This window comes from Sabethes cyaneus, chromosome 2 (assembly GCF_943734655.1).
Source record: "Sabethes cyaneus chromosome 2, idSabCyanKW18_F2, whole genome shotgun sequence".
Lineage (NCBI taxonomy): Eukaryota > Metazoa > Arthropoda > Insecta > Diptera > Culicidae > Sabethes > Sabethes cyaneus.
The window spans coordinates 164,708,927-164,723,619 of record NC_071354.1 but is presented as its reverse complement, the minus strand read 5'-3'; the positions used below and the strand labels follow the sequence as shown (position 1 = coordinate 164,723,619).

Here is a 14,693-nt window from a genome sequence, read left to right as displayed (position 1 = left end):
ATTAGTAGGTTGATGTCTTAAGGCACCCTATTTTGTCGGTAGACGCGTAAAATGCCATCTGTCAAACTTTTTATGGGGTTGTTGTCAGTTGTCACGATTGTCACCGTGACGGCCGTCACGCAGACGCAATCGTGCAATATTACTGCAGATTTCAGCCCTGGCAGCATTATTCGCCCTCTTTCTGTTGCTTTCTCGCTGCGTTCGTAGAATCACCATCACCACCCGCAGCACTGCAAACATTTTTCCTCCTTTTCCTTCATTCTTTAGTCTGAGTCAGGTTGTTGGTGTGATACGACGTGTGTCTAGTACGCTCTCGCGCGAATTGGAGTTTTTTTCCTTCACCTTCAATTTTATTGGCCCTCTGCTCGCGAGTGCTCGATTCTGCCTGTGCCGTTGAATAACAATATTTTGTGGCTAGAACTGGTAAATTCGTCGCGATCGACGCCTTCTTTTGGTGTTGCCCGTTTATGGAGAAATCGTGGGCGATTTGTTTAGCACCCGCGAAAGTGCTGCTGAAATTCGTTCAAGGATGAAGGCAAAGAGCAAAATTCGCAACTGAAAGAAAACCTCTCCTTAATACATTGCATCGGAGTGTACGGATCTATCCATGAGTGTGTTGCGGATCAGCAGCGGTGCGTCCGTGTTTGTGTCGGAGCAAGTGTGCGAAGAAGCTAGCAAAGAAGAAGAAGAATAATACAGTGTGCTCTTGTGAAGTGTTTTCAATTCCCCTGGACCGTCAAGAGGGTTTGTCAGGAGGGGGAACTTCGGGGCGTTTCTGCTTGTTTAGTGTTTTAGTAGAGAAAATCTAGTAAAGAAATTCCGTTTCGAATTTTTATTTACGTGTTGGTCGGCGATAAATGTAAAAATTCTGCAGGAAAATCGTTATCGTTCGAAGCAAGAGTGAAAAATGCTATTATTATGTGGATGGTGTTCGTCATGAAAAATGCTTTGAAATTTTTAAACCGTAAATAATATTTGTTTTAATTGAAAACCTTCGGTTGCAAGTGGCAACAATCGATAAGATAGCAGAAATATTGGAAGCTAGGTGATTCACGCTCTGCGGGCTCTGACCGATTATAGTCTTTTCTTGGAATCAACCGAACCGCGAATCAACAAAACATCGAAAATGAGCTGGGGAAGCGAACTTTGGGTAAGTGCAAATTGCATTCCACGCATTTGAATATCGATTTGCTGAATCCAGTCAACCTGATCGTGGCTACAAGCCACAAACATCTGTTTGTCCATTTTTCTTTACTATTTCCCGGGGCTGATATGCTCCGTTTATCCACAATTCACAACGGTAACTGCGTCGCACAAAAAAAAAGGTTTGCAAAAAAATCCAGTTCAATATAAAACTGATTGGCCGCTATTACTTACCTCTTTTATTTCTGCTCGTGCCATTCGTTCACCTGGTTGCTAAAAAACTTTCGAGATTGTTTTTCTTCACTACTTACTCTTATGCGTCTCGTGTTTTGCTTCTGTATCGCTTTGAATCTTTTTTATGTTTTGTCTTATGAAAGAACAGAGCAACACACAGGTGCTAAAAATCTTATGCAAAATGGTTGGACACCGCGAGCATTTGCTCAATATGATTTTCTGTGTTTTCGAATACGAAGATTAGGTTTTAAAAAATAAGTTAAAATAAAGCTATTGTTCCATAACATAATAGATTTTTTCCTTAAAAGGTTTTAACAATGGATTTCTACCCTTTTGGAATCTTTCTTCTTGTATTATTATTAATTGTGAGGTTTTGATAAGTAAATGTGAGGATTCACTTGTACCTAATTGGAAACTTTGAAAGGCTAACTGAACTTCAACCTCAAACTCGTTTTATGACTATTTATTACAATCACATGGCTCAAAGTATTGATCCTCGTTTATGTTTCCCAAATCCGCCCAATTTGCCAAATAATTCTAATGTGTTTTATTTTATACTTCCATGCTAGAAGCTACCCGTTACATTCCCGATCATCTGCGTGATACAGCAGATTCCACAAATTTGATGTAATAAATTTCAAAATATCAACTGCAACAATATGTTCACTACTAGGAGTTACCAAAGACATAAACGTTAATTTGTCCGTTCGTTATAAACTCGATAGCCCTGCCTCTGGGATTATCGACGAATTGCCTCTAGATCATTATTACATTTTTATAGATGGTCTCAGTGCTATTGAAGCTCTACGATTAGTTAGAGATTTAAATTACATCCCGTATTTCTTTGAAAAAATACGAGAGCGCTTGAGTACCTTAACTGAAAAACGTTTTCATATTACTTTTGTTTGAATACCTTTCCATTGTTCAATTACTACCAATGAGAAAGCTGATACATTGGCTAAGCTGGGGGCAATAATGGTGTCCACGGTCAAATTGCAACACACTCGAATTGCTCTAACTTTTGAACCGTTGGGTAAAATCAATTACAAATTTGCATGAAGAAAGATCGAAGTGCATTGTTTATAATGTGTGATTCTTTTTAGCAGGTGCTCAAAGATATGAAAAGTGTTGTCGAAAGAACAGCTCGTTTGCAAAAAAGTTCTGCACAAGTACATCGAAAATCAGAGTTTGTCACTTCGTGCATCGGTACAAAGTTGGGAATCCCATATTCTATCTACTGCAAAGGATAAGTTTGATGTTCGAGAGAACCTCAGAAAACAGAAAATGTCTAACTTTACCAAGAAATTCTTGATTTGGCAAGCAATTTATTCATGTGGAAGGCGGAGTACAACTTTTGCGACCCAGGTACCAGATGTGTTTGAAAGAGTGTCTCCAAAAGCGATTTCTTCCTCTTCTGAAGTCTCACAACTGTCCTACGGTCTTCTGGTAGGATTTGACTTCATGCCATTGTTCAAAGGTCGTGGCATAAGGCAAATAATGTCGATTTCGTGCCTAAAGATCATAACCCCTCAAATACACTAGTGCTGCGAATAATCGAGAAATACTAGGCTATTATGTAGCAGAATCTTCTGAAACATCCTAAGTAGTCAAAACAGTTGAAAAAATGAAGAAAGTATGGGTAAATATGCAAAAATGTCGATTTTGAGGTTGTGCAAGATCTCATGGATTTGGTTAAGGCCAAAGTACGGGCATTCGGATACGGAGGCGAAGTTTAATAAAATAAAAACGCTTAAACTAAATTTAATTGTTTCGTTTGATGCCCTGAAAGTTTGATGACAATCGAATAAAAACTGAAATTTTGCGAATTAATTTTGTGTGTTGCAATTTTACCTTGGACACCCTTTAGGCGGTGAAATTTTTCAAAGACCTATCACCTTTAACGAACAATATGCTTCTTTACGTTAGAAGGCATTAAATAGATGGTAAAACTTGTCCCGAGAGATTTGGAGAACTTGGAAGAATGTTACATTCCATTATTCCCAAAGTATCAACTAAACCATCGTTCAAAACTTTTAATGTGAATCGTGATTTTATCTGGGTGATGTCTCAAATTATGTCAAACAAACCACTACTGGTTCGAGGCACATTTACATCGTACAGGTCTCTTAAAAGATAATCGTTGTACTTATGGTGAAGGTTGTCATGACATAACAAGTCGTGAGGCTATAGCCAACATACCATTCCGCCAGATCCATGCTAAAAGATTCCCTTCGACAAAGAAATAAACAAACTAATGTTCCTATTCGTAATATTTTAGCAAGTTTAGACCTTTCCTACATGTCCCGTATTTATACTTTTCGTATTCGTATCCCGTAACTATTCGTATCCCCATTAAATCCTTTCTGTTATCTTTTTAGAAAAGGACTGTAATACTACCCGCATATGTGACTAGAACTTGAAGAAAGAAAATAATTACAAGAAGCCGTATTGAAAACTTGTTTTATTGTTAACTTATCTAAATTGGTTGCAATGGTATGAGTTCCATCATGCCCCAATAGCCCGCACTCCACGTACCACTATCGGATTGAATTTTCTGCAACAGCAGCTTCGTCAAATAATAATTTCGTGGCGTAAAATCATTGTTAGAGCTAAAGAAATTGTTAGTAGAGGTCAGTAAACCTAGGAAAACGAATAAATCTATGACGAGGTGCTTAAGCTGTTACAAAATAGTAATTTGTGATTTATGACATAAAGTACTTCGGCACAGACAATTGTTGAGTATATCCTGACCTTACTCGTAGCCGCCCGTTCGAACTCAACTAAGGGATACTCCCTACTAGTCAGTTAACCTGAAAAAATACATGCTCCCAAATAGAGGTGATTTCTGGGAAGCAGTGCGGGTCTTTAAAACTTTGTCCCTTTTGGAAAAAAAATGCCTGTTGGCGAGTTACTTTTCAGATTATCACTTTATGGTGATGATCGAAAGCTAGTTTCGGACCGAGAATTATACCAAGATCATTCACATGCTCACACCCTTTTCAATATCTGATCGTCAATTGTGTAGCGGAAAACTATAGACGATTTGATTCGCTGGAATATCATTACCTTGCATTTAGCGTGATAGTCAAGTTATTCACTTTGCACCAATCCACAAACGATACTATCCAAACGAATTGGAAAATGATGACAATCCTTGATGCAACAAATCGTCAAGGAGATTTTAAATACGCCATCATATACCAGTATGCAGCCTCTTTCAAGGGCAAAGGTAGCGTCGTTAAAAGATAAAATGTACAAACGGGGTCACGAATTACGGCCTTGCGGTACACAAGATTTATTCGTGAACGGGGACGATAGCTTCGAGTCAAGTTTCACTGTCGCACAAATACAAGCAATACAGGGTGTTAGGTAGCTTAGTGCAAATATTTCAGGGGGTGACAGAGGACCATATTTGATGAAAAAAATCCTTCTAAGCATATAGTCAAATCTCAATCGTTACAGAGTACATTTTTAGTTTTTGGTTCTGTTTACCCTAAAATCGCTCTAGTACAAAAACTATACTTTCATTCGAAAGCTGAGAAATTTTTGTATTAAAATATGCTCTTAAACCTCCTACGTTATGAAATTTAGTAACTTAGTAACTTTTCAGAAGCAAAAAGCGTAGAAATGAGTGTTTCTCTTGGCGTTTTTATCAAATTTCTCCTAAAAAAGCATGATAAAGTTGATTATTTTTATCCATCAATTTAAAGCTCTGGTATGAATTCGCGCAGTAACGATTGATATTTGACCATATGCGTAGAAGGAAAAGTTCTCCAGCAATAAAAATGAAAACGTTACCGGATATAGTAGACTATTTCACATAAATCTGCCAATCCTGTATACTCAATCATAGTAAGTAATTTTGAGTTGATTTGGCACAATACTGTGTTACAATTGTTCTTGTTTTGTTTGGTAGGAAACACCTATTCTTAGATTTTTTGTTTATCTAGGTTTACTGTCATCTGGTTACAAACCCGTTGTCTTGGTAACGATTTGCAACCTTCAAACCGCTAGAGTTACAGTCGAATTAGTGTTATTAGAAGTACTGAAAGTTGGCCTAGCGATGTTCGGCGGAATAATTTATAATAACTTTGTAAGAATTGGCTCAATTTAATACAAAAATTTTCTAGGGAATGGTAGATTCTAAGATGGAGAACGGGCTGTCATCTTAGAATGGGCGGGAGCCACTGTTCCCCTTTCCTGTTTGCGTACGACTACCAAGTTGCGTATTCCAGCCGGCACCACGTAGGAATAGAAGTTAGTAAACAGATGTAGTAAATTTGCACATGCTAACTCTTTGCCAGGTCATCAAAACCGCCATTTTTAACAAGATAGTGTTATAATTCGAAACGTATTTTTGAAATGGTAATTTTATGAATCAAATTTTTAACCCAATAGATTTGAATCTGTACCTGTTCTTTAGCTAGAAATTCCTATGAAATATTCCCTTTATGCCGCAGCCGAAAGACAAATTTTACTAAAATGGTAATAAGGGATCTACTGCAAAAATCTTTGTTTATATTTGTTTCAAAATATTTATTCGTCTTCATATGAAACAAAAATAACCATCTGTGATGCCACCACTACTGCCAGGAGAAATCAAACATCAACAGCACTAATTGCAAGGGAAACTCCACAGAACTACAATAAGAAGCCAATTCGGCACGCAACCGTGATGCCCTGCTGATGGATCAGTTTAAAGACCTCAAAAATCCACACCGGAGAATCGACGGCGGCAAGAGACAACTCGATTAGAGCTTGTTGGCCGGTGCTCGGTGCTCCAAGGCTGCAGACGCGTAAACACAACTTCGCCGTGCTGTGTTACTTACACATGCTCTGGAGCTGGAGCTGACAGTTGCGCACACATATACACACGGTGAATAGCCTCCAGGGAATAAGTACTTAACCGTAGCAGCTTCAGCAGTTGAAGATTTTGATGATGTGGACAAGAAAACGGAACAGCGAAAAAAAACCTGATGCTGTGAGGAATCTGTGTCGGGTAGCGCTTCGTCAATCGCGCGGTGTTGTTGTACATGTAGGATCTGGTTTCATGGAAAAGGCCGGTGCTGGGGAATTGAAAGGATTTTCGGAGGTTTCTTCTACTTCTTGAGAACGATTGGGAATCAAATGTCTTTAGAAACAGAGCATTGATTCATCGAAATATGATCTCACTCTGTCGAACCGGTTCCGGTGATTTTCGGGCTATGCTCGTTCTGTATTTCAGTTAGGATGTCGATGTTTGCTCAAGATGAAATAGTTCGCCATTGAGCGAGGTTTGCTTATCAGCTAAAACTACTTGCTCAGCGAAGTTTGAATTTGTTTAGGGGGGAAACAATTTAGGTCATTTCATTCACTTAATTTAGGTTGGACTGAGAAATATTCCACTTCAATACGGTATTTAAATCGACGGTTTCCCCAGTATTTACTTTTTTCTATCGCAATTCCTGATTGATATGTAAACCTTTTTCAATTGTTTTGATGTTCTGACTAGCAGACGTGCTGCAGAATTTCTGCATCCGAACTGACGATATGTCGTCGCAATAAACGGCAGGAAATGTACTGAAAGCGAAAAAAAAGAACTAAAACTTCATTTTACCGACCCGACACACACTCACAATAGGTTGCACCGAAACCGGCGAACCATGACCGTATCGCAGTTCAAAATGGAAATAAACATGTTTATGAAGCCCGGTTCACGCAGATTTCTCACCCACAGTTCCGCTGTTCAAGCAGTTCTGCTGTTGTACAGTGCGTGAAGCTGGTCAAACCTACAAGCTGTTCTGCCAGCTTCAGAACCATTGAACCTGACGAAAACAGAATAGGCCGGTGTCATTTTTCAAATATGCTCTTATGGCTGCTACAAAGGTTGGACCATTTTTTGTCATGGTCATTTAAAATGAGGCATAAGGGCCATTTCTCCCTGTTCGAAATGGTTGACTTGTTGCTTCAGATGCTCGATATGCATTGCAAAATTGTTTTGGTTGTTTTGAATGGAAACATATCGTAAATTTCGTAAGATAAACAAATTTAATGACCGGATGTATATAATTAGAATGTAGAATTAGTAAGTTTACTACTATACATACGATGAGGCGACACAGTTTGCATTGCTTCACTTAAACCTATACAAATTTAGGTTCCAGAAGTGTTGTATCATGGAAAATTTACGAAATTGAAGCAATGTATGAAACACCTTATAGCGAACTAAATTCTTGTGAGAGCGATTTTCAGGTACTTTGACCTTTCCAAGTAGTTTTCAATTCGTTCACAAACTAAGCTCCGTCAACTTTCAATTCCTTTACTTCGCTGAATCACTATTTACTTCTTACTGATATTATATTCTACATATTTTGTGCTTATTTGATGCCACTTCAACATTCGCGGCTCACTTAAGTCGTATATAACATTACTGTTTTCCCTCTATCGTTACCTGTGTATCAGTCCACAATTGTCTTCCAGCGGAATGGAATGTAGAAAATCGATCACGGCACAGAAAAAAGCCAAGAATACACAGCACGGCACACGGTAGCGTTGCTGTCTTTCCACCTGCAATTGTTTAGGTTGATGATAAATATCTCTCAGCCCGGAAGCGTAGTCCAATAGTTGGATTGGTTTATAAAAATAAAACACAATGTTTCGTCTTACCAGCCAGTCGTAAGGTATCATCTATATAGTCCACTTCATGAGCTTCAAGTTCAGTCCTTCAAAATTATTAACTGTTTATTCGATCGACAGCTGTTCGAGCTGAGCTACCTGGTTATTTAGTTTGCAACACTCTTCGCTTGATTGCCGCTTCTTTTCTCGCCGAGATCGGAATCTAGGCCATTCGACAGACCGCGCCGACCAACACATCTTTGCGCCGCCGGAACGACTACGTCTGCTGCGGAAGAAGGGTTGTGTTTGGCTTGACAGTGCATTTTCGTTCGGAACCATAAAGTAAAGCAGTGAAACTGCACGCACGCTCCTCTGTCCGTACACTTTCTTATCGGTATGACTGCGCAGCTTATCGTGTTCCAGCTGCTTGCATGTTCAGTTCAGACAGCAATTCAGTTCGTATCTTTTTACGCTCTGGGCAAACCCTGCTCGTTCAGTTTGCAGAAGAAACGTATGACATTTCCGAACCGTTGCTCGAGTGATTTGATTTTGAAATGTGATTAGCCTGTTATTCACCGAACGGAAATGGACTGCGTCGGGAAATGCCCAGTACAAATTGTCATAAGAAAGTTAAAGCATGATTGAGTAAGCAAATTCCGTAAGTTATATTTTGCTTCTAGCGGCTCTGTTGATCTGTTGTTCTGATAATTTAAGCAGGCAATTTTAGGTTACGATTAAATAATACAACAAGTTCAGAATTCACGAACATCGAGACTGGAATCTTGTCCCAATAGAAAGAAAAAAAAACTAATTTGCTTTCGAGAAATACAGATCGGAAACTCTTCCATCTGAAATCACGTTCACATTCAAGTTGTAGAATTCTTTTGGGTTCTCATCTAGACCCTCTGCTGTTTATGTTGTATTCTCGTATACACGATGCTTTACTTATTGTCAAAAGTGTACAGTGTACATTGTTTTTCTCGACTCAACAAATCCATTTGCCTTAACCTTCTACCAACCCAACTCTTTTTTCTCCCTTCTCCTCACTAAACACGACAAATAAACAAAAAATTAAAAAAATTCCCCTTTGATTCTACCACAAAAAATTATAATTAAACATGACAGTATATGTATAATAAGCAGTATGATAACACCGTGCCCCAGTACTATCGAGAAAATTTCCATCCCAGAAAGATGCTCAATCTGATCGGAAACAATCACAAGCCATCTACTTATTCATAACTCCCCTTTTAAATCTGCAGACGAGCCGAAGGTTTTAATATGCAAATGAACCGAACCAAAAGAATTCCTTTTTTTCCTTGCTGTAGAAAGCACCTATTATGGTAAAACAAGTTTCCAACGCACAGTGAAAAGATAAACAAACGTTTACACTCACCAGCGACAAAACATTGTACTAGTAATCTATAGGCCTCCACTCTCCAATTGTGCTACAAAACCTAATTTCATTGTCATTACCTTAAAAACCGCCCTGCTAGCTTCGAAATACGATGCTAATCTAACAACCCAGTCGTCGTATGTTCGAATCTCGGTTGGGCGGTGTTGCTATATAGTCAGTAGGATCGTTGTACTAGTTCTGTAATTGTCCTGTACTCTAATAACCGGCTGCGAAGTCTGTCGATAAAGAAGGGTCTAGTTCTTAAGGACGTTTATACCTATGGCCGTGCTTTGCTTTTACCTTAACAATCTTCTTCATCACCGCACCGATCGCTAAAAGAAAAACTTACCGTTTAAAAACACTCCGAAGGTTCAATTTGGCAGGATCTCCAATGTTATATTCGCTATTTTAACCATCTTACATGACTCATTACAATATCGTTTTCACGGGAAGCGGTCAGCGCCAGCGCCTTGTTCAACTTTTTTTTTGATACAGGTATTCGCTTCAACATTGTTTTTTTTTTTGTTTGATTATAGTCACTTTAGCTTGGGTCATTCGTGACTTCTGCGGGGTTGGGATTTGAACCCGGGTCCTCGGCGTGAGAGGCGTGAATGCTATCCACTACGCCGAGACTGACCCCTTCAACATTGTTGTTCAATTAACTTTTTCAAAAGTCCTAATGTTTTACGTATTATTTGATGAAATTGAATATTTAATCGTCGTCGTCAACATAGAACTGGTGTGGCTCACACTGTTTCAAACAGTCATTTCTATTCATTTCGATCTTAGGCCACTCGTCACCATTTTTCGTGGCGTCTAAAGATGAACATCTCTCCATGCAGTTCCTGTTGCTCGCATGTCATACGCTTCCGTCACTCTGCTTTCCATCTATCTGCTCCACCAAATATCGTCCGCAGCACCTTCCGACTGGGGCGCGTATATCCTCTGTCAGAACTTCAAGTTCATGAAGAATAAAAAGGGTTTCGCATATTGTCAGCTTCGTACCGCGGTACATCCTGATTGATCATAGTGTTTTGCAAAGGGCAAAATATACTCGATTTCCCGCAGGAATGCGCCGATGCACTTTCCTAAAAGTGTTGTTGTCCGTGGTCACCAGCGATCTCAAATACACGAACTCATCTACCACTTCTAGTTTGTCGCCATCAATGGTTACCGTGCGTGGGAGGCGTGTGTTTGTCTCCTTTGATCCGCTTCTGTTCATGTATTTGGTCCACGACGCATTTATTTTTAGTCTAATGCTCCAAGACTCCGCTTTCCATGTGGCGTAGATTACCTTCGTCATCATTAAGTTTCTGAAGTTAAAGTCATTAAGATACTGAAGTAACAGTCATCTGTGAAGCCTAGGAGTTGCCTAGGTGCTACATTCCGTTATCGAAACTTGACCTTCTATTTTTTATACGACAGAATTCGTAGCCAGCTTTAAGAGTACATGACAATTGCTGGGCCAGAGCAACGATCCCATTGACTAACAGCCTCTGCCATTGCACTAGTAGTAGTAGTAGTGATAGTAGTAGTAGGAGAAAGCCACCATCATTTCAAGGACTTGTCAATGCATGTAGGTAGAATTACAGTAGATCCAAATTTGATTATCAAATGAATTTCACATTAATGCTGTTACAGAAGGGCCAAAAGCGATTGGGCGGACCCACAAGCAGAGGCACTGGTGCGCATTCCGGGGTTATAGAAGTCGCCTTCCGTCATTAGGATTCTTCCATGTAATAATCAATTTCGCTGTACCAACTTTAACCCACGTGATGATTTGTTTGTTTTGAATTGAAAAGTGCCATATTTGCTTCAGACCTTAAGGATTCAGGTTGGCAATCCACTCCACCATCCACCCTTCAACATTTATGATATCAATAATAATACTATTAATAATATGATATTAAGATGAAATGTGGTATATATGTGCAAAAATAGAACAATCTCACCAGCAGTCCTTCGTATGGAATAGAGTAACGTCCTTTGAGGTTCCATAAGTGCTTCTAAAAATTAATTTAATTTTTTCATTCTGGTATCCATGTGCAGTTATAACTCGTTTTGGCCAAAGTTTTTAGTATATCAGGAGATACTTCATAGGCTAAAACGAAAAAAAAATAATTAAAATAACTATTAGCAAGGCCGTGTGGCTTCGCCGTCTGCCCAAAACCGCGGTTTTCCGATCAGGCAGCCGGAAACCACCGAGCATTGCACCTCCTAGCTTGGCTACTCAATAGAGCATTACCAGGGATGGCCACGCGAAGGCGCTAGGTAGGGGCTTGGGATGGCTAGAGCTATATTGGACGCTCCTCATATGCCTTCCCCATTTCATACGCTAACAGTCTCTGCCAGTGCACTAGCCCCTTAATTGTCTTGTACTCTAATAAAGAAGAGTCAAATTCTTAACAGAACGTTTATACCCATGGCTTTGTTTTGCCTCGATGACTGGCTTGCTAGACCAGTATCATACCTCGAGGCCAACTGGGTGGTTAGGAGTTACCTACCTTTACTTTGTTTTTTCAATCCGGGTTGGAACCGGATGAATTTTATCTGTCAGATAGGAGCAAATGAACACGAAAAATTCATCCAGTTCCAACCCGGATTGAATAAACAAATTCGCTATAAAATTCATGCTTTTCGTTTTGATGCCCGCTCTTCCCGGTGCTCCCAAATGTTGGAAACAACCCAGTGCAGAGCCATTGCCAGCGTTCCCCGGTCATGCTTATAAAGCGCTGCGGGTGCTGCAATCAGGATTGGCATGCACTTTTCGCTTCGATTTAGCTTTTATGATTACTGCACCTCTGCCAAGCAAAATTTGAAAAAGTAGTGTATGGGATATTTGTAGAACAAGTAATTGTCTACAACATTGCTGAAAAAAGTAATGTTTTATCTTTTGTATTTACGGCGCTATAAGGCTGCTACCCTGGGGCTACCAACGGCATTCCAGCCCTATAGCGACATAAATACAAAAAATGAAACAGCACTTTCTTCAGCAATATTGCAGATAATCTGAAATTATGCAACATTAATCAAATTAGTCTGCGGGTCGCAAGGACCATATTCAAGACGCATGGGCCGCAGCTTGGCCATCACTGGTCTATGGTCTTACAGATCCATATCTTTCCATTTAACTATGGTCGTACCGAGGGGGCTTCGTAACCGCAAAGTTACCGAGTCTGCTTTGACAAGCGAGTGGTCGTGAGTTCGAATCTTAGTAGAATCAAGCCATTCGATGTCAAGTGACTTTAGTATGGGTTCATTCTCAGGCCCCTCATTTACCCTTCCTTCATACTGAATTCTATATATTTACCCACTGAAGCCTCTTGACAGTGCAAAAGTTCCCCCTATAGTTAAGTGTACTGGTCAGAGGAACGAAGGAGTCCTCGCCAGGGACGGCAATAATATGGGATAGTGCTGGCAGCAAGGAATAAGTGGGTAAAGTAGATCAAGCTTTGAAGGAAGGGTAAACCCCAATACACACGAGCACGCATAACATTTAATAAGCATATCGCTCACTCACTCGCTCACTCAATAGCGATAGATCAACTATACTGGTCGCAGTAATGAGTCCACACATGGAAAAAATGGTCGTACCGAACAATAGACTGTTTTCAGTAATGATCGCACCGAATCAATTCATTTGCAAACAGTCATACCGAACCGTTTTAACAATCTATGGCCGTACCGAACGATATGCTTCATTCAACAATGATCGTACCGAATCATTTAATTCATCTATGATCGTACCGAACCATATAGTTCATTTAATGCTGCTAGTACCGAATCATTTTACTTAGGGCCATACTGAACCATATGCAGGTGTTAGACAAAATGACCGGGACAGGCAAAATTTTGATAAAATTCAAACAGCGATAACTTCTACGTAATAAAGCATTGTTACATGAAACCAATTGCGCTCGACGGGGAATTTTTTCTAGTTTTAATAAAATAATTCAAAATTCACATAGTCAGTGAACACCGAAGATATTCCGGTTTATCCGGGGATATGTTATAGCTGATTTTTTTCGTCGCTTGTATCTTTTTTTGTCATGGAATTTTAATAATATTCGTATTCTATCCTAAAACTAGATTTAATTTCTAGTCGGTTGGTGTAAAGAGAACGGAGATCCGTCGGGAAGCTTCCGAGATATGACCATTTCAGTGAAATCAGCTCTGGAAACCATACCAATATGGATGTCAAATTTCAAAAATTTACGAGGGTTAAAAATCCAGAAGTTTGACGGCCATATTGATATGGATTCGGATATTCCCTAAAACGACCATTTCCGCCGGGGAATGTAGAACCTGCTACAGGATTGCCATCAGGGATGGTTCGATCGCTTTGACTCAATTTTGATTCATTTGACAGTACCGTCTCAGCCGAGCAAAATTTGACAAAGTGATATGTGGGACATTTGTAGAACTAGTTATCACCTACAATTTTGCTGAATAAAATTTTACTGTATATTTTGTAGTTTCGAAGCTACAATGCTAGTATCTCATTAGTAACTAAGTGAGCGTTCATTTATTCATGTATTTCACGAAAATGGCCGTGACTTGGTCGTTTCTTAGTTTAGTTTAGTTTAGTTTAGTTTAGTTTACTTTTATTATCTGGTAGTGTAAGGTAATCGTTTTAAAATACTACCTCCGTGTTATATACACAATTCACTTAATATTAAACCCGAAACTGTGTTGTAGAGCGTGCACAGACAGCCATAAATTTTTCCGCACTGTTGATTGATAAGTGCGTCCCACTCCAAGTCAGCTTGAAACACGAACCCAAGATTCACGGCGCTATCTATCCATTCAATGTTGTGTCCTTTCATGGTAACAGCAAGCAACGACTCGATGCGAATAGCGTTACGACGGCGACTTTTGACAAAAATAGCCTTACTTTTCGATTGATTCACGTGTAGCTCATTCCTAGGGGGGCCTGTAGCCGCAAGATTACCGAGTCTTCCTTGACAAGCGAGTGGTCGTGGGTTCGAATCTTAGTAGTATCAGGCCATTCGATGTTAAGTGACTTTAGCATGGGTTTATTCTCAGGCCCCTCCAAATCCTTCTTACTGCATTCTGCAAGTTATAAGAGTGGCAAGTTATAGGACCAGGGCAAGTTATAAGAGTGGTACTTGCTTGAGGTACGAATGAAGCCTCTTGTTCATGGGCAAATTATAGATTGTTCCGCTTCCTGGTTCTAGGAACGAGATTGGTAATGCATAAGTAGTAAGAAATACATACATACACACATACACACCCTCACTCTGTGTTGAACTCTGCTTTACCGACCATGAAGCCTTTAGCCGGGACTGGTTATAAGAATGATACT

General features: G+C 39.7%; 1 protein-coding gene across 8 annotated transcripts in view; it reads left to right on the top strand.

The window, feature by feature from the left end:
- The first annotated feature begins 283 nt into the window (after window positions 1-283).
- Window positions 284-14,693, top strand: part of LOC128738605 (formin-binding protein 1-like) — a 140,810-nt gene continuing 126,400 nt past the window's right edge. For all 8 annotated transcript variants that reach the window (XM_053833877.1, XM_053833872.1, XM_053833876.1 and 5 more), the window contains exon 1: window positions 284-1,150. In XM_053833877.1, the coding sequence (XP_053689852.1) occupies window positions 1,127-1,150 (24 nt within the window). In that variant the 5' untranslated portion in view covers window positions 284-1,126. The remainder of the gene's footprint in view (window positions 1,151-14,693) is intronic.